General features: G+C 38.2%; 1 protein-coding gene across 2 annotated transcripts in view; it reads right to left on the minus strand.

The window, feature by feature from the left end:
* LOC122639508 (nuclear-pore anchor) overlaps positions 1 to 27019 on the minus strand; it is a 113243-nt gene that overhangs the window by 81342 nt on the left and 4882 nt on the right. For both annotated transcript variants that reach the window (XM_043832373.1, XM_043832372.1), the window contains exons 3-11: positions 24271 to 24369; positions 22164 to 22292; positions 16969 to 17061; positions 16793 to 16858; positions 10870 to 10959; positions 10687 to 10764; positions 8324 to 8433; positions 1570 to 1690; positions 1390 to 1482 (exon numbers count right to left, since the gene is read on the minus strand). In XM_043832373.1, the coding sequence (XP_043688308.1) occupies positions 1390 to 1482; positions 1570 to 1690; positions 8324 to 8433; positions 10687 to 10764; positions 10870 to 10959; positions 16793 to 16858; positions 16969 to 17061; positions 22164 to 22292; positions 24271 to 24369 (879 nt within the window). The remainder of the gene's footprint in view (positions 1 to 1389; positions 1483 to 1569; positions 1691 to 8323; positions 8434 to 10686; positions 10765 to 10869; positions 10960 to 16792; positions 16859 to 16968; positions 17062 to 22163; positions 22293 to 24270; positions 24370 to 27019) is intronic.

A 27019-nucleotide genomic window follows, 5' to 3' on the forward strand; every position in this document is an offset into this window, starting at 1 on the left:
ACCCCTCCCCTTTGCTAGAGAGTGTCTCTGGCTGGTCATGACTTTCCCTGGATGCTCTATCTATGACACTGTTGGCAAGCTAGAGTTTGGTGCCACCCTTTACCACATTTGGATGGAGAGGAACCTTAGGAGATGTACCTCCAACTCTTGGTCTTTCGACATGATTTGGAAAGCCATCTTCTTTGATGTCTCCTTGAAGCTCAGTTTTCTCCCCCATAGGTCCATTATTGACTCCCCAAGGAATAGGCATATTGTTCCTTCCTGGGGCTTAGATGTATCTAATTTACTGCCACATTCCCCCCCCCTTTTTCCCCCGCCCCCCCTCGGGCTTTGGTAATACAATTTTTATTCACCAAAAAAAAAAACAGCAAAAGAAAAACTCAGATGGTGAAAGAAGAAAAACAATGCAGTGACAGATAGAAACGGTACAAAAAAGAGAACTATACAACCAAAACAACTTTAAGGAAAAAGCTGCCACTGGAGAAAACACCACTCCACCACTAAACACAGAAACCAACTCCTTTGCCGACAACAGAAAGTGTAGACATGATCATACAAAAGAGAAAAATAATATATCTCTGCATGAGCTCCTCATCACATCGGAGACCCCCCCTCCCGCGCCTAGGTAAAAGCTAGGACATGGAATCGATCATTCAAAAAACCCAACGTAGGAGATCCACACAAAAACCAAAACTCATCACAATTCACAAGACTATATAGACCTGAAAAAAATCCTGCATCCTCTTCAACAAGAAGTTATAATTCGCCCCTATGCACAGATTTAAGGATATAAGGGTAATATTGTTTCAAGATGTAAGCACATTTTGGGGAAGATGATAAAGATTGAAATTTATATTCCCCCACATCTTCTTGAGAATAGTATTTTGATAAATGTAAATGCAGGTCCTTCACTCATTGGGAATCAATCAAACAATATAGATCCACAACTAAGAAGAATTAAGGTAGCCCTAGGATAGCAAGTCCGGACTCTGGACTACCATAGTTTCTTTGTTTTTTCCATGCAATAAAGACAGAAGAAACTCCAGAGAGTAGGGACAGAAAAAGGGAAAAGATTCAAAAGGCCCAACTTCAGGGCATGTCTGTGAGAATCCCAATGACATGACACCAAACTCACAAAAGATGAGGGAAAAACCAGTAAAAAGCCCCATAACCTCCCACTCATCCCAGTACAGCAGAGAACAAAGCCAGTAAAAGCTATATTGTTAGAAAGATTTAATCATCAAGCATTAATTTCTTTATTTATTTTTTGACGTGTGTTTTCAAGTAGTGATCAAGTACTCGTAACAATACTGGCACAAGAAAATCTTATATTCGGGAAATTATTGGATAAATAGAAATATAAATGTAACAACACAATGTAAACAATACCCGTTCGAGAATAGCTTGTGATTGCTTTCTTCCTAATCGCTCATGCCGCACTGCATCAACAGCCTCTTGATACTTCTCATACATTTTTGCTAGCTGAAATCAAAAAACCAACTGACAACATCAAAGGGACAAGAAGAGAAACCACAACTTCACAAAAATGCAGTAACAGAAAATACTTACACTCCAGCCATCACGAAGAAGGGAAGCCGCCAAAGCTGTTCCCGAAATACCTACTGGAACCTTAGGAACAAGCATGCGACTATCCTCACTACTATCATCAGGTTCAGTTCCACGTACCCATCTGCAAAATAATAATTGAGTTGCAACTATAATTAACAAATAAAATTGTAAGACTTCACATAACCAAATTGGAACAATACCAGAACAGAATATCAACAGTAGCACGCAGCCAATAAAATAACACAACTCAGCTGAACTCAACTGAGCCTTAGGAGCACAATTGGGTTGGGTAAGCTAGAGAAATCTTGCTTTGAGATTCAACTCTAATAAAAGTCAAAGTAACCAACAAATAAGTGACAAGTGAAATAGAAAAGGAGCGAATATTTTTGTACTAGAAAGTTCTCAAAAGAGCAGGCTAAGCAGCATATACATTTAGGGTGCTATATAAATGTAAGGAGTCCACAGAAAGGCTGTCCACACAAAAACATCACCCAGCCCCTCTTTACATTTGCCAACCAAAAACCCACCACCCATTTAAAAAAGTCATCCTAATACCCCCATACAAAGAAAGTATTCCCTTAAAGTAAAACCAATCTCCAAGCATTCGATTCCTGAACAGAAGCGGCAAAGAGATACCAGAAGCTTCTTCCCAAGAGACATTCTACCTCCCAATAACCCAGGCCGCCGAAGGTACACATGGTTAATAATAAACACAAGAGGAATAGCAGAATTCCTACCTCCTTCCTAAAGGCCTTTTCCCCCGTACGACCAATGGAGTAGGTTTTCTATAAGCTCTAATCAGATAAGTATTAAGGTCAAATTGAGAAATGCATCTAGAGTGTTGTGTGATCAATGTTAAGGGCCTAAGGCATCTTCCGTTCTACAGTTTTATTTTGCTCCACGGGCCAATAGGGCTGAATTTTTGCAATTGGAACTACCTTATTAGAGTAGCATGGGTTGCAGAGGAAGATTTCACATTGAAAAACAGGATATTAAATTATAGGAGAAAAGTTCTCTGTGGGGGAATGTACCATCCACTCCCAGACACACGAGGGGCAAAATGACTGCCCCACCCCGATGAAAGGCGGAAATCCAACCCCCATGATGCCAACACGTGTGGTCTCATTGCACACACACACGCAGGGGCCACGCCCCACAGATAACGCCGACCCAAAAATTTTAATCAAGTTTCCTCTATGAAGTTTAATGTGGACCCCAGTTAGACTTTTATCATTCATGACTATGTTACCGTAGAGTCTTTTTTAATTTAATAACATGTGGGCCCCATGTATCCAAGTTAGAGCATTAAGTGTCCTAAAATAAGTCAATTAGTTGGTAGATTTGAAGTCTTTGAAGAGAATCCAAAGTCAGTTTATAATTACTTAGATAGTAAGTGTGGTCTGAGATCTATAGTAATAGGCTTGTAATACCCCACAGTTACTGGGCCTTAATAACAAATTGAGCCAATGAATTGGCCAATGCAACTGCAATTGTTTCTCTTTTTTCCCCTACCTTATCTCTTTTCCCTCGTTTGGTTCTACCATTAAATCTGTCTAGTTATAGTTTCTATGTAGCCTTTCTTTCCTTCAGATATGACTAAACATACAGTTACAACCACTTATCCCAAAAGCTCGAGCTCTTAAGTAAGGGGCCACAACAATGTGTAAGAACACAACCCTCTCACAAGTGCAGGCACACAAACACACAAGACTCTGCTCGTGACAACATAATGTAGCACCAAGGAGGCACAACAACACATAACACAAACCCCTCGCACGTACCAGAGATCGAACACCCAACCTCCTGACTATGATAACATGTAACAAACACTTATCCCAAAAGCTCGAGCTGTTAACTACAGACCACAACAATTTATATCAACACAACACGTATGATACAAATCAGACACTAACTAACCAGTAGAAGAGTGGAGAAGAAGAGAAAAGAGGAGAAGAAGCACACTGCCGAGAGAGAAGAGAAGGCAGCCTGCGATAGAGCTTGTATGTTCTATCGCAGGACCTGGGTTCTATTAAAATAAAGGACAGACCAATAAGGTATGTTGGTTAGGGATTTATTATGAAATTACCCCTAAGCCCTTACCAATTACAACTTAACAAATAAAAACAGAAAAGAAAGTAAATAACATAGAACCCCAAAACCCAAAATAACTATGACCAAACTACCCCTAATTCTTCACAACGTAAAATAGTCTGCTCCTCCCTTCTTTTTCCGAATATTCCGATACACAATTAAATAGCATCGTTTACTTCTGTATCTGAGATCATTCCATTCTCTGCTTCAAAATCATAATTAGGTCTGAACTCTGTTTCTATTAGTTATTTACCTCAACTGAGCTCATTACAGCAAGCTAAATTAGGTTCTCAACCCCTCACCTACATCATAGCTATGAAACCCAGGGTTCAAGGAATCTAGATCGATCAAATCGGCCGATTCCAGCCGATCCGAGGTATTATTCCAGGGTTTCAGACCAAAACGGCAAGACCGAAATCAGAGCAACCTGATCCAGTCCTCAACCCAGTACTCTTGAACTATAATAAAACCAGGCTCTCACATGAGATGTAAATAGCTCCATGGGACCCCAAAGCATGAAGACAGGCGAAAACACTATGTAGTAGAATGCCAGACAACCGAGAACCAACAGAAACATAGAATGAGCATCTGAGAATAAGGTATACAAAAACAGAGGAGTGGCAAGAATAATAATAAGGACAAAAATCACACTGTAAAAAAAATTGAATACATGGACCGGATTTCTTCCATAGAGTTAAAATGATTTTTACCAACACGACCAAGTCCGATCTCAACCTAAAAGCATACATTTTGGGCAGATATATCCAACATGAAATCACTTGGGGCATTTGTAAGGGATGGAACAAGTAGATTTCCAAGGACAAAGTCCTAAAATTGGCTCCCTTTGATTGTGATTATTGGAAGATACATAATGAGATGGGCCAAGGCAACAAAGAAATTCTGAGAACTTAAGTCTTTTCAAACGTCTCAGGATGCAATCGGATTTTCTTTTGGTTATTTTTTTAATATTCTTATGTATAGTCCTTTGTAGAGTTCCCCCCAAAATTTGCCTATCCCAATTAAAGAGAGAATAAAGGTATTTAGAACTGCAAAATCAAGCTGGATATGATAGTATGATACCAGCCTAAATTTAGCACAAGCATAGAAAGGCAGCCACAGCTAAATGAACCAATAAATTACCAGACCAACCACTCCAAGATTTTATATTTACATTATAGAGTCTAAAATTAAGAAATCTTCCATCCATGAAAATCATTTCTCCACTTCATTATCAACGCAAAAATATGAATGTTCAATATATGACAGCCCAGTTCCATGTTCAGGCTATTTTATTATGGCCACAACCACAGCCCAACTCCAAGACCCCTGGGTTTTCATTTCTAAACCTAAGCTGATCCCAGAGCCAAAAAACCGCTGCCCAACCCAAAAAGCTTGAGATACATTATTTAAAGCCAAGCCCAGGTTGCATGCCTTGGATGGATCCCAATCAACAAAGAGCAATGAAAAATCAAAGTATCTAACAAAGAAAGTGAAAAGTTGCTGGGGGAGTAAAAGAACTAACGTTAGGAAACTAATACTTATTGGTCCGATACATATCGATACTTAATACCAAATACCATGCCAGTGTGTCGCATGCATGAATACATGCTACATGCATTTATCTACATCAAGCATGGAACTACATCTCGGTCGAAACCTGTGGTTTCGACAGGTTTCGACCGAGATATCTAGGTTTCGCAGGTTTCCGATGAGTTAGCCAGGTACTTGAAAAAATAAATGGTTTCGACAGAAATGTTGGTAATTTCGCAAGTTTCGACACTTGTGCCCATCGAAACTTGGGGAAACCTGGCTCGAAACCAGTACAGATACTTATGTATGCCATAAACCAGACCAAAAACCAAGACAGGCACTTATTTATGCCTAATATCATTTAAATTAATGTTTTTTTACTTAAGACATTTTTCATAAATAAGAAAATACCCCCTTATTTGAATCCAATAAAAATAGTTAAAAAAATAAAATTCCTAAAGGATAAAAAGTCAACCCCCCAATTCAAGAACAAAAACTGGATTTTCAACGATAGGTGAAATTTTCAACTTTCAAATGCTGGGGTTTTTCTCAATTCTATAAATTTCATAAATCTTCATATGGTAAAACATTGCTAGAAACCAAAAGTGCGGTAAAATATTCATTTGTTTTGATGTCTAAAAAAATATTTTCATTCAGAGCCATTTTGATAGCATTTGTGCACACCAAATTCACTTTAAGTTGTCGTTTTTTATATAATTTGTTTTAAGTCATCAAGTGACCACTTAAAGAAGTCACATGACTTATTTTAAGCTCTTAATAAAATTTGGCCAGGGGTGGATATTCTCTTCTCCTAGGCTGAATATGATTCATATGACTGTTACGAATTGGCCCTATGGCCATTATAAATTAAGGTAAACCGTGGGGCTCCTTTTTACCTCACTGTTTTAGAAAATTCTGCTCAAGCTGCTCTGCAACTTTGTTCTCTCCCTTGGAGATTGTCTTGTGTTTGATCAAGACTGGTGGGATTGGTGTTTGATCCAATCGACACCTTGCGGTGTGAAGCCCGGGTGGTTCGTTGGTGGGATTGGTGTTTGATCCAATCAACACCTTGCAGTGTGAAGCCCGGGTAGGTCTCTTCAAGTTCTACTTTCTAGTTTCAGTCAAAGATTCAATTTTTATTCATGTTTGAAACATTCCCCACCCCCAATTCTTCTCCTAACTCTCTACAGCTCTGAACCTTAACTCCCCCATCTCAAATTCAAAACCCAAAACCATAACACCTGTACAGACTAATTTAACCATCAGTTCTTCCCAAAAATTGAATCGAACTTTCCCCTTGCCAATTGGGAAACTCGATCTGAGTTTGGTCCCCAAACTCCCATCCAAACCCTAGATTTCTTCATTCCCACAAAACCCCAAAACCCTAAGTTTCTGCCCAGCAAATTCCAGCCATCAGAACCCTTCCATAACCTGACTGAACCTCACTCACACTCCCATTAGCACTCGATCCTAACCCTAGGTCCACCCCCTCACTCTAAACCCTAAATTCTCTCAAGTTACACTTTTCAAAAACCCAGAAACCTTAAACCTAATTTGCTGTCCTATTCTAATTACACTCAAATACCTATCAAACCATTTCAGGACCTTCACTGATAGACTCCCCTACACGTACTTGACACAACCAACACATCAAACCCTAACCCTAATTTGACCAAAAACACTATTTTGACCTCACCAATTCACCTATTCAGATCAGATCCTGGTTGATTGGCGTCTAGTTGGTCTCCTACCATTCTAGAACTACATTTTCCCTATCCTCTCTACTTTTTTTTCTATTTTTTTGTAAACTACCAGGTTGCGTGGAGACCCTGCAACTGAGGATTGAGGTGATATCAAGTGCTGAAAGTTGGGCTTGAATAGCTGTGCTTTACTGCTAAAATATTTCCTCAAAGATAGAACAAGCCTGCTACTGATTCCTACTGATACAGCACCACCGGCCTGCAGTTCTCTAAGTTCAAATCCTGCTGTAACAGCAGTTGCCTTCTTCGTTTGGACCACAATTTAGTGAGGCTATCCTCTTCATTCACATCTTCCGTTGACCTGAGTTTGGAGGCTAGCTGAGCAGCTGTTGTGGAGTATTTATCTAACTTCTCTACTAATTACTATGTTGTGAACCAAGCAAGTTACCATTTTGTGTCCCTGAAAATTACTCCTAATCTAACCAGTGGAAGAACTTGGGATTTGGGGAATATCTTGTGATGGTTAAAATCTATTATCAACCAACTTTTCATCCAGGTCTAATGTATAGATTTTGAGTTATAAATAATTCTCTATTTCTGCCTTATTTTCTCTAATTCTGATCAAAGGCATAGACCAACTTTTCCGCACCACACATCATAGCTGGTCGAATGACAGTCCTTTTCAAAAAAATTTCTTTAAGCTTTCAAGGAATACGCCGATCACACAGTACTCTGGACGCACCTCTCCACTTCATCCACCCTATTTTAATACTCTGAGCAATGTCATCTTCTATGTCACCCTCCTTATCAGAGAATGCTGGGCTGTTAAGAAGTGTCATGAAAATAAACTATGCGTAGCAGAGATGACGATGTTAAGATGGATGTTTGGGAAAATTAGCAAGGATAAAGTAAGAAATGGCCATACTAGAGTTTGTTGGGAGTTGCACCGATCCATGATAAGCTTAGAGAGAGTCGTTTGAAGTGGCATGGCCATGTTCAACGAAGGCCTTCGGATGCCCCAGTACGATTCAGATTGAGGGAACCAAAAGAGCCAGGGCAGACCTCAACTAACCATAGGAGAAGTGGTGACATGCTTAGCTTACGCCTCATATCATGTATGACTTCGAATAGAGCCGATTGGAGAGCAAGGATCCATGTGGAATGTTGATTTTTTTGTTGTTCTAGGTAACTATGACTATGTCCTACGGTTAGTTTCCCAAATCTGTCCTAACAGGTTATTGAAACTCATCAAATCAGAATGCCAAATACGTAAACATTGAAAAAGAATCGAGAGTTTCTATACTGACGTGTGTGTGCACATAACTGAGCCTTTAGCACAATAATCAACACTGCATAGGTAATACAACAGGAAAATGGATTCAATATCATTCAATTAGAAGCGAAGCGAAGCAAAGCATCCTAATATAACATACATTTCTTTGGTAAAACTGCCAATTGGAAGAATACTCAATTCATTAGCCTTCCGATTATTCTCCATTTCAGCTTCACACTTCTCCAGTTTCTCTTTCAACACTCCAGCCTCCTACAGCCACCAAAAGAGAATTTCATCATAATGGACAGCAAAAAAATCCTCACACCGAAAACCAACAAAAAAAAAGATGAGCATCTGATAAACCAGAAGCATAAAAATCACACTTCTTTTTCTCTTCTTCAAAACTCATACAAATCATAGTTTGAATCCAATATCTTGAACAAAAAATACAAGAAAATAACTTATTCTTATCTCAGGTTTCAACAGGAAAATTTGTGAAGGTTCTATAAAGGATGGAGGAGAGAAACACTAAAATAGTTGTCAACTTGTCATGGTGCTAAGGAAACTCTAGGAGGTAGCCAGGTGTCTAGGCTATCAAGGCATGTACATACAAAGGGGGAGTTTTACATTAAAGTATAGCATGTCTTCCTTCCAAGCTGTAATTTAAAGGGAGAAGCCCAAACGTAGCATGACAACATTTTTTCTTTACTTAAAAATATAGAAGGGGGGGGAATGTGCAGAACTAATTATTGCTTATAATTTTAAGAAATAAAACATGATTTGAAGAAGGAGAAGATGCAGTATTTTCTTCCTCTTCTCACGTTCAATGTCTTATGACGCAACATGTTAGCAGGAATGGAGGTAGTTGCAGCAACGATGAAAGGTAGGTACCATAGTTTTCAAGGCGACGCCTAGACGTCCTTGCGCTTTGGTCGCCTAGGCGGGCGTCTTGTTGGTTTTGCCTGGCTTCTAGGCCCCCGCAAATGCCTTGAGTTGCCTAGACGCCGTGACAACTATGACTTCACTTGGCAAAGTAGTTATGTAGTCCTATATAGGCAAGGCCTAATAGGTGCCAGGCAAGATCAAAATTCTGTAACTGTTTACAGATGTGGGCTGTTTAGGGTAAAACTAGGATTAGGGTTGGATATTGGGAAAGGGGTTTATAGGTATTAATGGGCAGGTCTAGAGGGCTAATATGGTATAAAAAGGTTAGGGTTTGGATGAGTTTGAAATTCTGCAATTTTGGGCACAATTGAATTTTAGGTCAAAATTAGAGTAAAATTAGGTTTAGGTTAGGGTTGTCTTATATGGTAATGATAGGCAGGTGTAGGTAAGTCTAATGGTATAGGTTTTATGATGTTTGAGTGAATGGAAGTAGGTTAGATGAGTTGGACAGCAAGATAAGGTTATTGGAGACAATTCCTAATGGAGGTAGGAGTAGGGGATTCTAGGGTTTAGGGTGGTGGGGGTTTGATGAAACTTGGATTGAGTGTCAATAATGATGTAAGGGATGTATGCTGAAAGTTTGGTTTGAAACTAATGGGCAGATTTGAAGTTATGGAAGAATCCTAGTTAAGGTAGGAGTGAGAAGAAGAAGGTTTAAACAAAGTTCAGATTCAAACTTACTGGATTTGAAGAGATCTTCAATGGCGGCAGCTTTGAATATGAACAAAGGGGTCTCCCGATCTACAAGATGCAAGGAGATAAGTAGCAGCCCTCCCGATCTTCACGATGCAAGGAGTCGATCGGAGATCCACACCAATCCCTTCACCTTGATATTACTCACGAGGCACACTCATGATGGAGCAAAGGCAGCAAGCATAAAGCTGAGTTTTTATTAATCAAATTCGTATTCAATGCTGGCCTCCCTTACAAACTTACATAGAAGACTCAAAAATAGACTTAGACACTAAAAAGGAAAGGCCTAACCCTATCCCTAACCTATTAGGCAACTTAAACTGACTAGGAAACTGAAATAGACTCAAAATAGAGTCCTAAACCAGCCCAACTAAACAACTAAAAGAAAAACTAATAAAATCACTTAAATTGAACCATTGGTTGAACCGGTTCAATTTAAAACACCAAATAAAAAGCGAAGTATGGGAGCTAATCCCGTATGCAACCTATTTACCCATATTTTAGGCCCATAAAAGTAGTCTATTACATTAGAAACCCATGGGATCAAAGGCCCAACATGTATGTAACCCAACCCTAGACTTATTCCTAATAAAAGAAGCCCAGTTTGGTGATAAATCTGCATCAATTAGTCACATAAACGTCCACCAATATTATACGATTTTGTCATCAACATATGTGAAGACAACAAAAATTATTAAATCCAGTGGCATTACCAAAATACTGATAGAAGAAAAATAAATTCAACTTTTTTCTTTAAAATTTCAACAGAATATCTGAACTTGAAAACCAATGGTCAATGTTATTGTCATACAAGTCATACTTGTTGAGTTATTCAGCTATTTGAATTATTAATGTCCAAGATGTGTGAAATAAAAGATTGCAAACCTTTTCAATCTCTGTTTTCACAGATACTTCCTTTTCAAGTTTCTCTTTATAATCATTTTCAACTTGGCTCAAATGCATCTGCATATCAAATCGTCAACAGAAAATACGAAGACATTAGACATGATATGGAATTACAGAATGCAAAAAATTCAGATGCCCCAGTCTTGCGAAGAAATTTCATACTTCCAGTGCCTTGATCACACCCTCAAGTTCTCCTGCCTTTCTGGACCATTCTTCCGAACTCTCTTTGTATAATTCAACAAGCTTTGTTACCTACACTTTCCAAGGCAGAATTAATCAACTGAAATAATCAGAAATGCTAAAAAATTGATAAAAATAATTTAAATGAACAAAGAGCTTTTCATATTTAGTTTTCAAATTTTGATTTCAGCCAATTGCACAGCAACGTGATGCAAATCAACATGTACTGCAACATGAAAAGCACAAGCACAATATAGGAAAAGGCAAGGCAACAAGTACCACTGAGAAGGGGTCATAACAGAAGCATATAGAATTCAAACAGCATTGCGGACCCTATGTTTCTAAGGCTGAAATCAAAGAAAGGCAAAACAAAGGTTTTGACCCCTGTCAGAAACCCAGGGTTATAAATAGATCCCCAAAAGAGGAGATAAGAATGCCCCAACCAGAATATCAACCCTATTACAAGAGGTTTTCAGGATTCTGAGAGAGTCTTCACTCTCTCATTGAGTGCCTCCAAGATGTGGTCCTTTAGGAGGATTAAAAGGACTACATAATTTGGATCCTCACCTCCAATGGTTGCTTTCTTCTAGGTATATTCTCATGACAGTGATGATACTATGGGGATTACTCAACCCTGTGGATCCTGATCGCCCTCAGGAAGCATTTCCCTTAAAAGCCATTTGAACAACCCATGTTCCATCAAAGTTTAAGAATTTAGAATAGCAAACCTGCCTACAAGAAAGTGGTTTTGCTGATGTGTTCCAAAGGGGACTCGTAGGCTGTTTCATCTCCCCTTATGTTTGTCCCATGGGCAAGGAGAGTGGGGAATCAGCAGACCATCTGTTTCTTTATTGTTCCTTTGCCATGAGTATAATCTTTCTTGACGATGTTTCGAGTAGACTGACCATTACTGAGGGATATGGTAGGGCTGATGCAGTTTTTGTATAAGGCACCCTTTGGACAAAGGAGCAAAGCCTTGTGGAGGGGCACCTTACTTGCAGGTTGCAGTTGCTATTGGAAAGTAAGGAGTAAACTGCGAACTCCTTATCTAACACTGACAAAATGATCAATAGGGTGACAATCAGAGTGGTACATTAGACTAAAGCTATGCATTTGCCTCGACTTCTTATCTGTATAGGGATCAGTTTTTGTTGTGGTGAAGGAAATCATGGGACCGAATAAATTATGAGTGGGTTCCAACTCCAGCAGGCATAGTCAAACTGAAATTTGATGGTTGCTCTCTCAAGAATCAAAGCCCCTCTAGGATTGGCAGCATGGTGAGAGATAGCACACAGGGGTTACTCTCTTGGTTTACAAGTCAAACTGAATTTTGATGGTAGCTCTCTCGACAATCAAAGCCCCTCTAGGGTTGGCAGCATGGTGAAAGAGAGCACAGGGGTTACTGTTAGAAGAATGTACTCCAGAATACGGTATTCTGGTCCTTTTGGGGGTATTTTATGTTATTAAGTGTTTAGTTGGCTGTGTGGGTTTAGTCCCACATCGCCTAGCTTATATAAGTTGTAACTTCCCCTCTATTATAAATAGGGGATCTTTCTCTCATTAAATCATTCAATTCTATTATTTTCTTCCCTCTCTCGAACCCACGGTTCAGCCAACATGGTATCAGAGCAGGTCTGATCTAAATTAGAGAGAAAAACCCTAATTTCTCCCTCCTTTCCTTCCAATCGATCTCTCCTCTTCTTCTCCCTTTTCTCGTTTTTTTCCTGCTCCTGTTTTTCTCCTTTTCAGCACAAAAACAGGGGCAGCACTAATGAGGTAAACATCATATCGATGATTTAGTGCTGCCCCCTTTCTCTCCTATCGTTTTTTATTAAAAAAACAGCTGGAAGCCTCTTCTGCGATTTTGGGGTTCCTCCTTTGAGATCAGATCTCGATAAACCTGATCCTCTAATAGAGGAACACCCTATGCAACCTTTTGCCAACCCTATGTTACCCTATTCCTACACCTAACTTCCCTCTTTTCTTTCTCTCCATCAATAATTATTATTTTTTCCAGCCTAGATCCCCAAATCGATTTCACCTTGTCAGGGTAAATCAAAACCCGGACTCCCATCGATGTTGGGGTTTCCTTTGTCAGATACAGCCAATATTTCATGGATATTTCCCACCTGATCCAAGCCCTAATCGACCTCAGTTTGAACACAATCTGATGGCTGGATCTGTCCCTACAGCAAAATCTTCTCACCCTGCCTTTTATGGTTCCCTGTTAAAACCCTAATTGAAATCGACCTTAGGGGTGTAGGTTTGAATTCTTGCTGCCTTTTTTTGAGGGATGATTACTCCACCTACAGAAAACACTCGACCTCAGTTTTTTGCCTCTTTCCAAGAATTTGAAGACCCCTAACCCCAATCGATCCTTCTTTTCAGGGTTTTTTTCAAAACCCTGCCCATATCGATTTTGGGTTAGGGTTGTTTGCTGCAATTTGGAATTTTTTGTTGGTGTTTCTACCATCACGAAGGACATTCTACTTCAACTATTTATGGCTTGAAGAAGGTCTACTAGCCAAGATAGTTGTTGCCCTCATTATCTGCGATTTTTAGGTATTTCTCCCATGTGAAGATCAAGTCTCAATTACCAAGGAGATTGGTCATTCGAACTGGAGATCCATTCCAGCAGTTTTTGGTCACCAAGTATTACAAGAAGCAAGCACCTTTGACATGTCAGCCTCACCTTTGTTGAAGACCCCTTCCCTACAATCGATATTCACTTTTAGGGTTTTTTACAAAACCCTGGCTATAATCGATCCAAGGGGTAGGGCAGTCCACAGTTGCTAATTTTTTGAGGAGAGTTTTATCAACATCAGAGGAGTATACAGCCCATTATTCAGCATCTTACATCAGGTTTTTTAGTAAAAAAATCCAGTTCATTCTGTTGGCTTGGTTTCTTCAATTATCAAGCTATTTTTCTTGTTCCTATATGGCTGGCTGCTTCAACTACCTATGGATTTGTCTGGTTATTTATCTTATTTGGCTGGTTATTATGAGCTTCACTACCTACCTAGCTGGTGTTATTGATTGGCTTTTGTAAGCATGACTGGTTGATGTGTTACTGCTGCCCTATAATTGTGACTGTGTTTCCTCTTATTGGAGATCGAATTTCTCTCGTTATTGAAGACTCGAATCTACTACCCTGGAGATCAGCCTATTTGGGATTACCACAATGTGTTCCACGATTTTTTGGTTGCACCTACGAAACTATTCGGTCATGTGGAGCCTTTCTGGTTAATATCCGGCATACTTTGGAGCTTGCATACTAGCATTGTTACAGATTCAGATCTGATCCAGTTTTCTTGAGGCTACTTCCATTCATTGCTGTCCGGATATCTTCTTAGTACTATCCAGCATGTGGGAGTTTCTACCATGGAATCTTTTGCACAATTGCTCCTCCCAGTTTGAAGATTGAACAAGCCTTGACAATTGGAGCATTTCCTTACTTCGAATCAGATTTGTATCTCTTTCAGATCTGAATATTGGGGTTAGGAGTTTCTCCCCTGCAGGGGTTTCCATTCAAAGTGTTTGTTTGATTGATGGAAGACGGTTGGAGCTTTCTATGTTACCCAAGTTAATCCTACTCCATTATCCCACTGCTGTTTTTCCTTCACCACCTCCCAAAACATACCTTTGGCATTACCCATAACACCCTTGGAAGTTAATGGTATTCTCTTCTTTACCATTTCTTCTTTTTTCCATTACACTTGGCAGCCACTGAACCATTCTGGAATGTTATGTTTTGCCCTATCTCTAACCTAATCTCTCTTATGTCCACATGCACTACACGTGAGGGGGGGATTATATACAGTATACTTGCAGCCATTGCAGAGAGCAGAACATGCAGGGACACTTAGTGCAAAATATAGAAGGTCAGAGGTTTCACCATTGCCAATAAGTATCTACCTTGTTATTGGGTTACGTTTGTCGTAAGGGGGGGGGGGGGGGCTGGTGTTAAAAGTTTTGAAGATGTTGGTTATTGCCTACCCATATGAGGTCCTACAGTTTGGTTGTTTCCGCTGCTTGATCTTTATTGTTGCCTGACTCATCTGCTTGCTGCCCTAGTTACTTACCTTCAAGATTATCAGTCAGAGATTCATCCCTGAACAATTGTTGAAGATTGGTAACAATTGATCAAGTCTACCCAAGTTTGAAGGTCTATTTTTTTTCAAGTTCTTGAAGGTCTATTTGGGAGCCGCATTCCTTTTGGAGCTGGATTCTGCTACAACTTATTTTTCCCATTTTTCATTCAAGTTGGGCATTAGTACCTTGTATGCGCCAACTTGAGGGGGAGTGTTAGCATTGTTATGGAGAGAGTTTTTTCTTTTAGAGTTTTTTTCTTGTTTTAGTCCAAGCTAGATCTTCCTTCTTTCTTATTTGTACAATCCAGCTTGAGGGGGAGTGTTAGAAGAATGTACTCCAGAATTCCGTGGGGGTACTCTGGTCCTTTTGGGGGTATTTTATGTTATTAAGTGTTTAGTTGGCTGTGTGGGTTTAGTCCCACATCGCCTAGCTCATATAAGTTGTAACTTCCCCTCTATTATAAATAGAGGGGGTCTTTCTCTCATTAAATCAATCAATTCTATTATTTTCTTCCCTCTCTCTAACCCACGGTTCAGCCAACAGTTACTCCCTTCGTTTACAAAGGTCCCATAAGGGAGGTGACTCAGTGATGGTTTTGCTCATGCCCCTCCATACTGGTTTGGACAATAGTATCAGACGTTGCTATAGCAATATTATGGTCGATACCTTGATGGCAACTCAACAGTTGCAATAGGTAGTTATAAGAATGATGGAGACCATCCCAGGAGATTCTCTCACATCGTTGGATATATTCACCGACTGATTTTGTAGATCAATGTTTCTTTCAACTGGAGACCAATATCGGCATTTTTCCTGGCACATAAGCTTAACAGGCCAGGTGTTGTAACGTGTAAGTCCTCATATTGTGGTTGAGGATGACTATCGTTTATAGATTTTCAGATGGGATTAACCAGGTGGCTGTTATAGGACATTATTGTATTTGTTTCTCTTTGCTACAGCTATGGGGTGTGGCCTCTTCTTCTTGTTGTACACTACTCTTCCCTATTTTATCAATGAAATCTGACCTTCATCAAAACCCCCAAAAAAAACGTATAAAAAGAAAAACCCTAACTTAAGGTCTTGTTTCTTAAACTTTAACCTCCAATATTGTTAAAATCCCAAAAAGCAACCTACACAGCTAAATCTAGAGTATTCAAAAAATCACCTTCTTGCTGAATAAAGGAAGAAAAAAAATCCAGCAAAACAGTGAAACATAGCTTCAATGAAACAGCCTTTAAATTTTGCATCAAGTCATCCAAGGCTTAATAAAGCAGAAAAACCCAAAAGGGAACATCAAGGTGCTAGTCTCATTTGTAAGGTGAAACTTCTCCATACTTCTTTAGCATAGAACAAGAGATGTTACTCTTAGGCTTACTTCCTTAGCATGGAAAGAGAGATATAACTATCAGTCCTGCCTTACAAATACCAAAAGTGACCCAAGTCACCTAAAGAGAGAAGGTCATCTAAGTGACGAAAATGAGCAGATGGTTGGTTAACAAAGAAGAAATTAACCTAATTTTTACAATAGCCGGCAGAAAACACTACTTACAAAAAATAATCACATAATGAATGAAATCAAAAGGCAGCCCCTTTGAAGAGGGGCACCCCATCCCCGGGGAATAGAGGAGAAAAATAAGGCATTACTGAAGTTAATTATTTTCTTCCAAGAAATCTAGGAATGTCCACTTATGATACTTCGAATGGTGACGAAACAATGAAAGTAAAAGAAAATAAAATGAAAAACACCACTATTTTCAAAGGGGGGAAAAGTAGAAAAAAAATCACTTAACGCAATATTCCGTAGGAAACTCACAGTAGCAATTTCCGCAGAGAAGCGCTCTTCATTTGTCGCAGCAGCATCTTTACATGAGCAGAACTCCTTCACATGAGAAAAATGCATGTGCAGAAATCAGTTCAGAGGGCCAAAAAACCTACAGATAAGAACAATAAAGCTACAAATTTAACAAGCGCAAAAAGAGCCAAGTGCACCTCCTGCACAGAAGCCAGTTTTAGTTCCAGCTCTCTCACTCTTTCCTTATTCCACTTTAAGGAGCTAGAAGATTCATTCAACTGTCTCTCAACCTGGAAGAACCAGAAAAAAGATTGGATCTAGTTAGGTGCTCAGCAAGTAAATTAGCAAAGACACATGCCATTGATGTTATTTTGAGAGACTGCTGCTGCTGGAATCAAGGGATCACTTATAGACAGGGGTAGTAATGCAAATAATGGAGTATTAGTATATTTGAGTGAAGATGCACAATGGGACAAAATACCACATTTGGGAGGATAAGGGGAAATCTTCTGCTATGAGGATACAGCAATCTAATCTTTGAACAGGTAAAGGAACAAGATGCACATCAGGCCAGCTAACCCTTCCTTTTTGCACTTTAGCCGGGGCTCTTTAACAGTTGTTCTAGGACCAGTATTTGACTTGGTTCATGTCATCGAGATTTCAAGCCTGTAACACACTGGAACAGATACAAATATGTGGGGGGCCCACAGCATCAGTTCTCCCTTCAGGCTGTTCAGAAACATTTTCAGAGCTCTACTTTCTCCCCAATTAAACTCCAATCAGAGTTGTATCTCAATCCTACTCTCCTATCGTAATTAATTAACTTGTTTCTGTCACATGAATCCTGTACCACCACTCAACTACATAAAATGTTTGTTATCTTAAAACCTCATGATTCCAAAACAATCTTACATGAGTTTAACTTGGCTTTAATTTGGCAATCACAACTTAATGTAATCTGGGGTCCAAAACCTGGTTCAGATCTTATGGGCCCACCCCAGCACCAACAAGTCAAATAATTGGGTAGATGGCAATTTTATAATTACTTTGAAATTCAAATTAACAGAGGTAAGGGTGACAATCGAAGCAACTACTAGAGGGTATTCCTGGAACCTGATATAATGAAAGAAATTGATGTAATATACAAAGGAATGGGGTATTTAGGGAATAACAATAAGAAAAGAAATAGACTCGAGAACTAGAAGTGTAAGGAAGTGGATTGTCTTCAACCTTTGGACAAACAGGGGCGGTAGAACAGCGAACAGGTTATCTTCCGACTGAGAGAACTTCCTCTTGTAAGACCCAATCGATCTAGAAATGGAACTGATTACTCGCAACCTCTTTCTCTAATGGAAGCAAGCAACAACAGTACTAAAAGGTTGGTAGATGCATTCTTAAGATGTTCTGCAACTACCTCCTGCACAAGAACAGAAATCAGATTCGGGTTTCAGTCTGAAACTCTTGATTCCCGAAGTGTCTCTTGCTGGAGCTTAGCAGCTAGGATCACCTAGAACAAGGGGGCCAGTCCTGTTTTGAGTCTGTTTTCTTTATCATTTCACTGTCCAAGTCAATTTAGGTTACCTTATTAGTTAAGGATTGGGTTAGGCCTTTCCTTTTTAGCATAGGAGTCTATTTTTGAATCTTCTATATAAGTTTGTAAGGGATGCCAGCATTGTACACGAATTCATTAAAGAAATTGCAGCTTTTGCTTGCCTCTTCATGTTGAAGATCTCGTGTTTGATCAAGGAACCCCTTGTGTGCAAACAAGGTAGGTTGATGTTTGATCCAATCGAATCACCTTGAGGTGTGAAGCCCAAGTGCTATTTTCTGTTGTTCTTATTATTCCATCATCTTCGTCATCCATTAACAAAAAAGCATTCTACTATTTTCCTACAACTAGAATCCATGTTTATAGAATATTACATGCTACATGTTTTTTGAGATTAAGCAATCCAACCGTTGGATCTTTTCAACTTTTGACCTAATGTTCCATACCCTCATCCATGAACTCGGTTTGAATTTCAGCATATTCTGACCTGCTGATTTCACATTATTAGAGTTTTCCATACTGCCCATGTTGAATCTAGTACTGTTTTCTGACCAGATTCCTTGAGATTGAATCTGAAACTTGTGCTTTGATTTATGCATTGATTTCTGGTTCTGTTCATTACATATTACAGACCTCTTATCAGTATATAATCGATTACTTATTTCTGTTCTTACATTCTGATTTCTGACCATAATACCCCTAGTCCTATTGCTACTAGGACTCACCCATATATGCTAATCTGACCATCCAATTAGGTCCAGATTTTCAGCAGGTCTTCCCCCTTCCCTTTAGTAAACTCAATCTCTTTCATTACCTTTTGACCACCTCATTTGCTTAATTTGATTCCTCCTTAATTCTGAATTTTATTCTATTTGTTTTCTCCCTATCCTGAATTTATTCTTTGAGAAAAGATCTTGTATTTTGGTACTGTTTTGATCTTTCAATTACAGTATTACATTAACTACCCAAATAAAATAAAAGATTTTATGCTAATTCCAAAATAAAATAAATAAAATCCTAAAATATCCTACTAGTCCAAAGATGTAAATTGGACCCGGACTGGACTACCAAACGGGTTAGACTGATCCATGGAAGTGCTACTGCATCACAATAAACCTCAACTGATACAGAAACTCTACATTGATGGCATAAATTGGAACCAATTTGGAGCCACAAAAACCAATGCTGCTGGTTTGAGCAAACACACACCCAAATTGGCCAATTCTAGCGCCACAAGAAAGCCCATAAACAATCCATGCTGTGGGGCGGGGGGGAGTATTAGTCGTTGTCTTCAGTTACGGGAATATTCATATAATTTTCCTCTTATATTTAAAATTAAGTAATTCAACTCCAACAAGTGATCAGTTTTGGAGTTTTAGCAGGTTTCTAATTTGGACCTCAGTTGGTTTCTAATGGGGTTTCATTTTCGGCTTTTAGAATATGATTTGGTTTAGGAAACCCTAGAGTCTAGAAACACATGTAATTGTACCTTACACATTCAGTTATTCGAAATAAGGTCTTCTGGTCCATTTTATTGTTTATTGCCACCAGGATCTCAGTTTTGATTCATATCTTATAAGCCACCTATTGCAGGCTACCGCTGCTGCTGGATCTTAGGTTATAAATCAGTTAAAGATGTCTGTTACTTCTCAGCTACTGTTTTTCTTCTAGTATCTCTCTTAGCGGGACCAATAACTCTTTTCTATTCTGTTCGCAATTGTTGATCTTTTTTTTTTGGGAGGGCCCTTCCTCTCTTCTTGGCTCTTGCTGAACCTGACGTAATCCTTGGCTTTCATTATTTCAATTTCTGTTTGTCCATCAGATCTATATCTTTCTCATCTAAAACAACCTAATTCTTATTTCTCAATTCTCTGTTATCCTATTTATCCTTACCCTGTTACAATTGCTTAGACTTTACCAGAACTAAGATCTGGTTCAACCTTACCTTCTAAATCAAAAGAGAACTCACTTCTTTTGATTTGTTTGGCTTCTCTGGGATACTCAAACCCTATTCCTGAAGTGTTTGGTTGTTTGTATTAATTTTTGGAGGATTACTGCTTTATTATTTACTCTCTGTTCCACCATCCAAAGATTAAGTACAAGTGTCTATTGCTATTATATGTATACATATAATCTGCATAGATTATCCTCTTAAGAGTCCACTTATGTAATCTATTTTCCCAGACATATACTTCACCGAAACTGTTTTCCCCAGAGTCTTATGGGAAATTTTTACCTATTAATACATTCTAAATGACCAGGTACTTTATCTTGTCTGGAGATTCGAACATTTTCAAAACTTCAGGGGTTAAATGGGATACAGTTTGCAGGCCAATTCATGAAGGGGTTTGGGATCAGGAAATTGAGGGACATTAATAAACCCCTGCTTCTAAAGCTCTGTTGGGAAATAAAATTTGGCAGAAGCATTTTTGGTAATTTAGATAATCTGGGTTACCTAAAGCCTATAATTTTTGCTTTTCAATCTAGCCTGGTATTAAAAGAGTATGGGATTTCTTTTCGCAGAATATTAGATGGATGAACCAATGGTTGGTAATGAAAAATCAATCGCTTTCTGGAGAGAGAGTTGGCTGGGTGAACGTCCTATATCTGAATCAGCAAATCTTCCTCTTCAAGTGTTCCAAGACTTCTCATCTAGGGTTTCTGATTTCATCTCAAATAGGTCATCGTGACTTTTTACTACTGCTTCTTCTGCCTCTATGTTTTAAATATATTTTCTTCTACCAAGAAATCTATGTCACCTGCTCTGGATCCTGATGACTTGCTTGTTTGAAAGCCTTCTCTTCAGGGATGGTTTATCATTAAATCTGCATGGAATTCAACCAGGTATAGGTCGAAGGTTGTTAGCTGGCATAAATATATTTGGCTTGCTTGCATACCACCAAAATATTCCATCTTGAGTTGGCGAGTGCTTCGTATGAGAATACCAACTGACATTATTTGGCCAAAGGTTTTCCATGTGTGTCTAGATGTTCATTATGTCTTATGCATAGTGCAGACCATTAATCAAATTTTTTGCTCATGCTCATTCACTATCAAAGTTTGGGATCTATTCTTGAGCTCTTTCGCCTTGTTGGTTTTGTTTTTTTGTAAATGCGCACCAGCTATTACAAGGATTGCAGACGATCCATTTTCATGGAGCTTTGGAAATGTTATGGAGATGCTCGATGACTCTTTCCTTTCTGAGACATGCTGAGACATGTAGAGGACGGCAAAATAGTCTAGATACAAGCCAAAGCATCCCAATCACGTCTTATTCCTATTTTTATTTTACCCAACCCAAATTTGTTTTTAGAAACCTTAAGCTCAGTGCTGGAATTCAATCAGGACCAAGGTCCCGTCCGGATTCCAATTGGGTTAAAACCAATATTGGCAGGGATTCTAAAGGGAATCGGATTATTTTGGTATTGGAAGTGTTTTTAGAGATCATGACTGTGTGTTTTTAGAGATCATGATTGTTGACCTTTGTGTTCCTCTGATATGTATCATGGAGTTGCTCTTGTATATTTTTATCCGAGGTAGACCTTGTCGTCAGTCAATGTACCTTTTTTTTCTTTTTATTAATGATCATTGGTTACCTTTTAGGGGGGAAATGAATTATTTTCTGAAAGCTTAAATATCTGAATTTTTTTCAAAACCTACAGTTCCTAATGGATTTAAAGTACGTTTCCCTCTCTAAGCAAGCTTATTGGAGCTTCTTACTCATAGCTTGTCTTATTATTCTTCAACATGTCTAGTCAACTCATTATCAGTGCTAGGAGATATGGGAAGGAATTAAATACAAATCATAAAACAAGAATACATATCAGAGTGTGATCCGCTTACATCATCAAGCTTAGCAGATGTATCTGCTTCAAGTTCGGCATGTGTCTTACGGAACTTAAGAAGATCACCAGTTTTGGCCGTTAGTTCTTCATTAAGCCATGCATTATGCTTCTCAATAAGTTCCTTTTCCTGCTCCAGCCAAATTTAACATAATAAATGTTAAGAGTAACAGAAATAATTATACATTAGCTCATAGAGAAATAAAATAATAGATAATGGTAAGGGTAGAAAATCAGCAATATTACTCTTATTCGTACAATATAAATTCAAGACAGCTAATAGGTAAGGATGAATGGAGAAGCCAAATGAAGTCTTTCTGAACAAAAACCAACCACAATTTAGTAAAAAATGTAAATTTCATACAAAGACAGCAAGAGTTACATGCTTCAGCAGATTGCCTAAGTCCACAAAGTGAGAAGAGTGGATCTTCACTAGCAAGAAATAGGTCCTCTGTTCCTCACCTACTTTTTGCTATGGAACTGATCTCAATTTCCTATCACCCTCAAAGACCTCCCATTGCAACAAGAGAAAATCGCTTATGCAACTAGTAATGCAGTTTTGAAGCAATGTCAGGGACCATTTCAATGGTACTTGGTTATAGTTTATCGCTTTAAATGTTTTTATTTGTAATGGGTTCAGTCACAAGGCCAAAATTTTAGGTCCATAGGGGATACACAAAATTAGTATTTTAATTCTATAGTTAGTATGAGTAGTGGAGCCCATTAGCTATTAGTTAGGAAGTTATCTTGTTAGATAAAGTTTATCCTATTTGTGGGAGCTAGTTTGGAGGAGATAAGGTTAATTTTGAGTTAGCTTAGTACTCTTTCAAAACATCTGCATATGCAAGAGTTTACTGTTCAGTTGAGACTTTTATTTCTTTTGTTATTAAGTTATTTGGTTGGTTAGTTAGTAACTCCTCCAACAGTGGACAATGATTGGAGAGAGAGCATTAGAGTCTGCTTTTTATTTTCTTTTATTTTTACAGCTTTATTAAATGCATGTAATGCTTAGACAGCACCCACAACTTGATTAATCGGTTGCTTTAGTTTATTTTAAAAGTGAGGAAGTTGTTGCTTCTCTCCTTTCTCTCTCTATTCCCTCTCTTCTCTCTCTTCTTCATACCTGTGGCAGCTGTACCAGCAGTTTTATTTCTGTTTCTTATGCCCATCACCAACAGATCACTCTCTACGATCTGCATCAACTAGGAGGGCTATCCCACATGAGTAAAGTGCACCGTACATCCTCCGTGATCACTCACTAAACAGAACAGACGATGCCCCCTAACAACCAAGATCAAATAAGTAAGCATATACATCTCAACTCACTCTTATCCCAACAAAATGGGGTAAGCTACATGGATCCTCTTTGTCCAATCAGCTCTAAGTATGTCCTAAGCTATGCATGCCTTTCCTCACCACTTCTCCTAGGGTCATTTTAAGCCTAACCCTGGCTCTTTTAGCTCCTCTAATTTGAAAAATATCATTGCTCCTTACAAGAGCATTTGAAGGCCTCCGTTGTACATGTATGTGCCACCTCAAATGATATTCTCTCAACTTATCATTTATCAGAGTCACTCCTAAATTAGCCCTAGTTTGTTCATTCTTTATTTTATCTTTTCTAATTTTATCAATCATGCATCTCAATATCTTCATTTCAACAACATTAAGTTTGTTTATATGTTTTTTCTTTGTAAGTGTTTTAGTGTGTTTCAGTTAGTGTTTAAGTAGTTGTGTTAGAGTAGTTGAGTTAGCTGTTATTTCGTAATTGCAATTTGACTCTTAAAGGATTTCCTGATTTTAGTAGGTTACCTAGATTATATATACATTGAGGACAGGTCACAATAGGTATTCCATTCCATTCCTATCGTGTTCACCCTCTCTCCTCTTCACCATCTCCATTCTGCTCTTCTTCCCCATCTATATTCCTAGCTGTTCTTACCAGAGATAACATCAGCCAACAGGTTATCAGAAAAACATAAAATGCAACACAAATCATGATTTATTTTTAATAAAAAAAACATTTAGCACAACGTAGCAATTTAAGAAAGAGCACCATATAAGAAACACATAATGATAAAGATACTAAAATTAGAGAATGATCCATCTACCTGTGAAAGACGATCACATGCAGCACGACAACGTGCCAATTCTGCTTCACTATCACGCAACCGAGCCTCCTTCTGGGAAGCATTTCCGGTCATATTAACCTTCAAAATGCCAAAACAAAAAATTAGAAAATGTTATTGGAAAAACAGGAATAAACATCGGGAATCTACTAAATAATAGAATCAAGTAAAAGTGATGTGATAATGCAACATAGAATACATTCAGTTATAACCTAGGGAATATCAATGGAAGTTTGTAGTGAAATGTGGCTATGAAAGAGAAAATTAAGATAATTTTCCCATGAACACTTGAAATATGAAAATGCAAACATCTAGTATCATGTCCAATCTCAAGGGCAGCTTACTGACCAAAACACCACATAGGCCTAAATTACATATGTTGGTAGAATGGTGTAAATCTTCTTTTATTTTTTTAAACCTAAATGCTGGTAGAAGTAGTTGGATGTTCAAAATCACTTTTATCTAACACACATGACAAGTCAGGAATGCCACATAAACCTGAGGGATAACAACCCTTCCCTTGCACTTTAGGATCCATAATATTAAGTTAGCAAGCACCAACATTGCTTAGCCTTTTTTCATTTTTTTTTTTAAGTATTTCTTCGGTATATAGTTTGCTGAGTCTTTTCGTTGTTTCCACCACAACTTTCACATCAAGCAACAGAATTCGGTTTCATCAATCATAATATGCTTGTGGATTCATCCAGAACCAAAAGCATAGTAGGAATAATACAAGGTTTGATAATTGTTTTCTTCCAATAGTTAATTGTGTACACTAAAGATTATGTTTTGGAGACAATATTCGTTTGTGAATTGGCATTTTCTTTCAGTTTCACAACCCTGAGGATTGTGTGGGCTCTTGCTTCTAGACTTTGCACATTATTCTAATGTTTTTTTTGTATAAGTAGCTTGTACTACATATTTGTAATACCAATAAATTGTTACTTACCAAAGAAACACTTAATGAAGACTTTCTGCCCCTCGTGATTTTGGAAATTAGTCAACAACTGGTTAAATGTGAAGACTTTAAGTCTTCTAGGAGTAAAGTGAAGTCGAAGTGTTAGTCAGTCAACAAGAAGTTGACCAACTAGTCATTCTACATTTATAATCTTTTTTAGAAAGAAAAAAAAAAAAGGCTAACCATATTGGACTTCAAAACAAAGATCTCCTTAGAATCTCTGAATATGCCTTTGGTTTATGGTTTTAAGGGTAGCCATGATGTAAGATTAGGTCAAGAAACCCTGGGTGATCGGCAGAATAGAGCTGCTGTTGTCATTTAGTAACATCCACAAGCAATAACTACTGAATTTTCAATATATATATATACACAGAAGCACACATAGACAGAGAAAGACTGTTCAGTAAAACTGATCTAGAAGATCCAATACAGAGCAGTATTATGTGAAACTTTACATAAGCAAATTAAACATCAAAACAAAATCATTTATAAGAAGATAAAAAGATGCAACTTCAGAATCCCATGAAAGTTTAACCAGCAGAAATTGGCTGTACAAGAATGTGGATTAAATCCATTTTACCTAAAAAACAATGATATTTTAATACCATTAATCTTTATAAGGGATTCAATCCACAAAATTTGAACCCAAACAAGTAAGTCAAAGCAAGGTTCTAAATCTCGGTTTTGAGGCTGGTTTCGACCCTGGCCGAAACCGAGATTTTCAAGGTTATGACCAGGTAGTCGAAACCTGGCATTTTCTTTGCCAAACTCGAAATGTTATGGGCTGGTTGAAATTGATTGAAACTAGTGAAACTGGTTGAAACTGGGCTGGTCAAAACTCGGTATTTTTCAGTTGAAACCTGGTACGAAACAGTTTCGACCAATATTTTTGTACCACCTTGTGAACCGAGATTAAGAACCATGAGTCAAAGCCAGGTTGATCACATGGACATACCAGATGAAGCATCTTCATTTCCAAATAAACAGTCAACCCTTTTTTTGTGTGTGAAAAAATTGTAATTAATCAATTGCAACTCCAAAAAATATGACATGTTAGATTTTAATGAGACACTTGTAGAGGTATTCAACCACAAATTTCCAGCAAATAAACTTAAATAAATGACTACTGCTTACAAGCAAAACTGAAAACAGGGTTATGTACTCTGTTATTGTATTTAACTTAAGATGTGAACTTACGAAGTCGACTCAAAAAACAAGTGCCTTAGGACACCTTGGTCATTGTAATTGACTCCAGTTGATTTCAACATCCAAAACAATCATAGAAAATAGACTAATGAATTTACTTGAGTGAGGTTAGTTTATGGTTCAGTTGTTGAATTCAATACATTCTGGTAGGAAAGAAATAGGTAAATTCAAGAAGCTGTTTGACAGTTTTTATCTGTCTATTTATTATTTACTTTCTTGGTTGGGGTGGGGGGTGACAGTATCAAAGAGGTTCCAAAGCTTAAAGAGGGCTTAGTACAGATGTCCGGTAAATGGTGGTTACCCACATGTCAGAAGAGGAGACAAGACTTTTTGTTTTGGATTGTAAATTGTGTATAATTGCTGAATCCTTATCTAACTTGCACATCTAATTCCTCTTTTATTAACAAGTTTATTTGTGGTGGGGGCACTAGGATTCCTATGTATTCCCTAGGGAAGAAGTGATAAGGGAGTTTACATATTATGTGCATCAAATGAAGGATCTAACCTTCTTCAAGAGACAAAAATTTAAGCATATTTAAGCCAAGGTTCTAAAACTCGGTCTCGACC

The sequence above is a fragment of the Telopea speciosissima genome, chromosome 9, assembly GCF_018873765.1.
Source record: "Telopea speciosissima isolate NSW1024214 ecotype Mountain lineage chromosome 9, Tspe_v1, whole genome shotgun sequence".
Classification (NCBI taxonomy): Eukaryota; Viridiplantae; Streptophyta; class Magnoliopsida; order Proteales; family Proteaceae; genus Telopea; species Telopea speciosissima.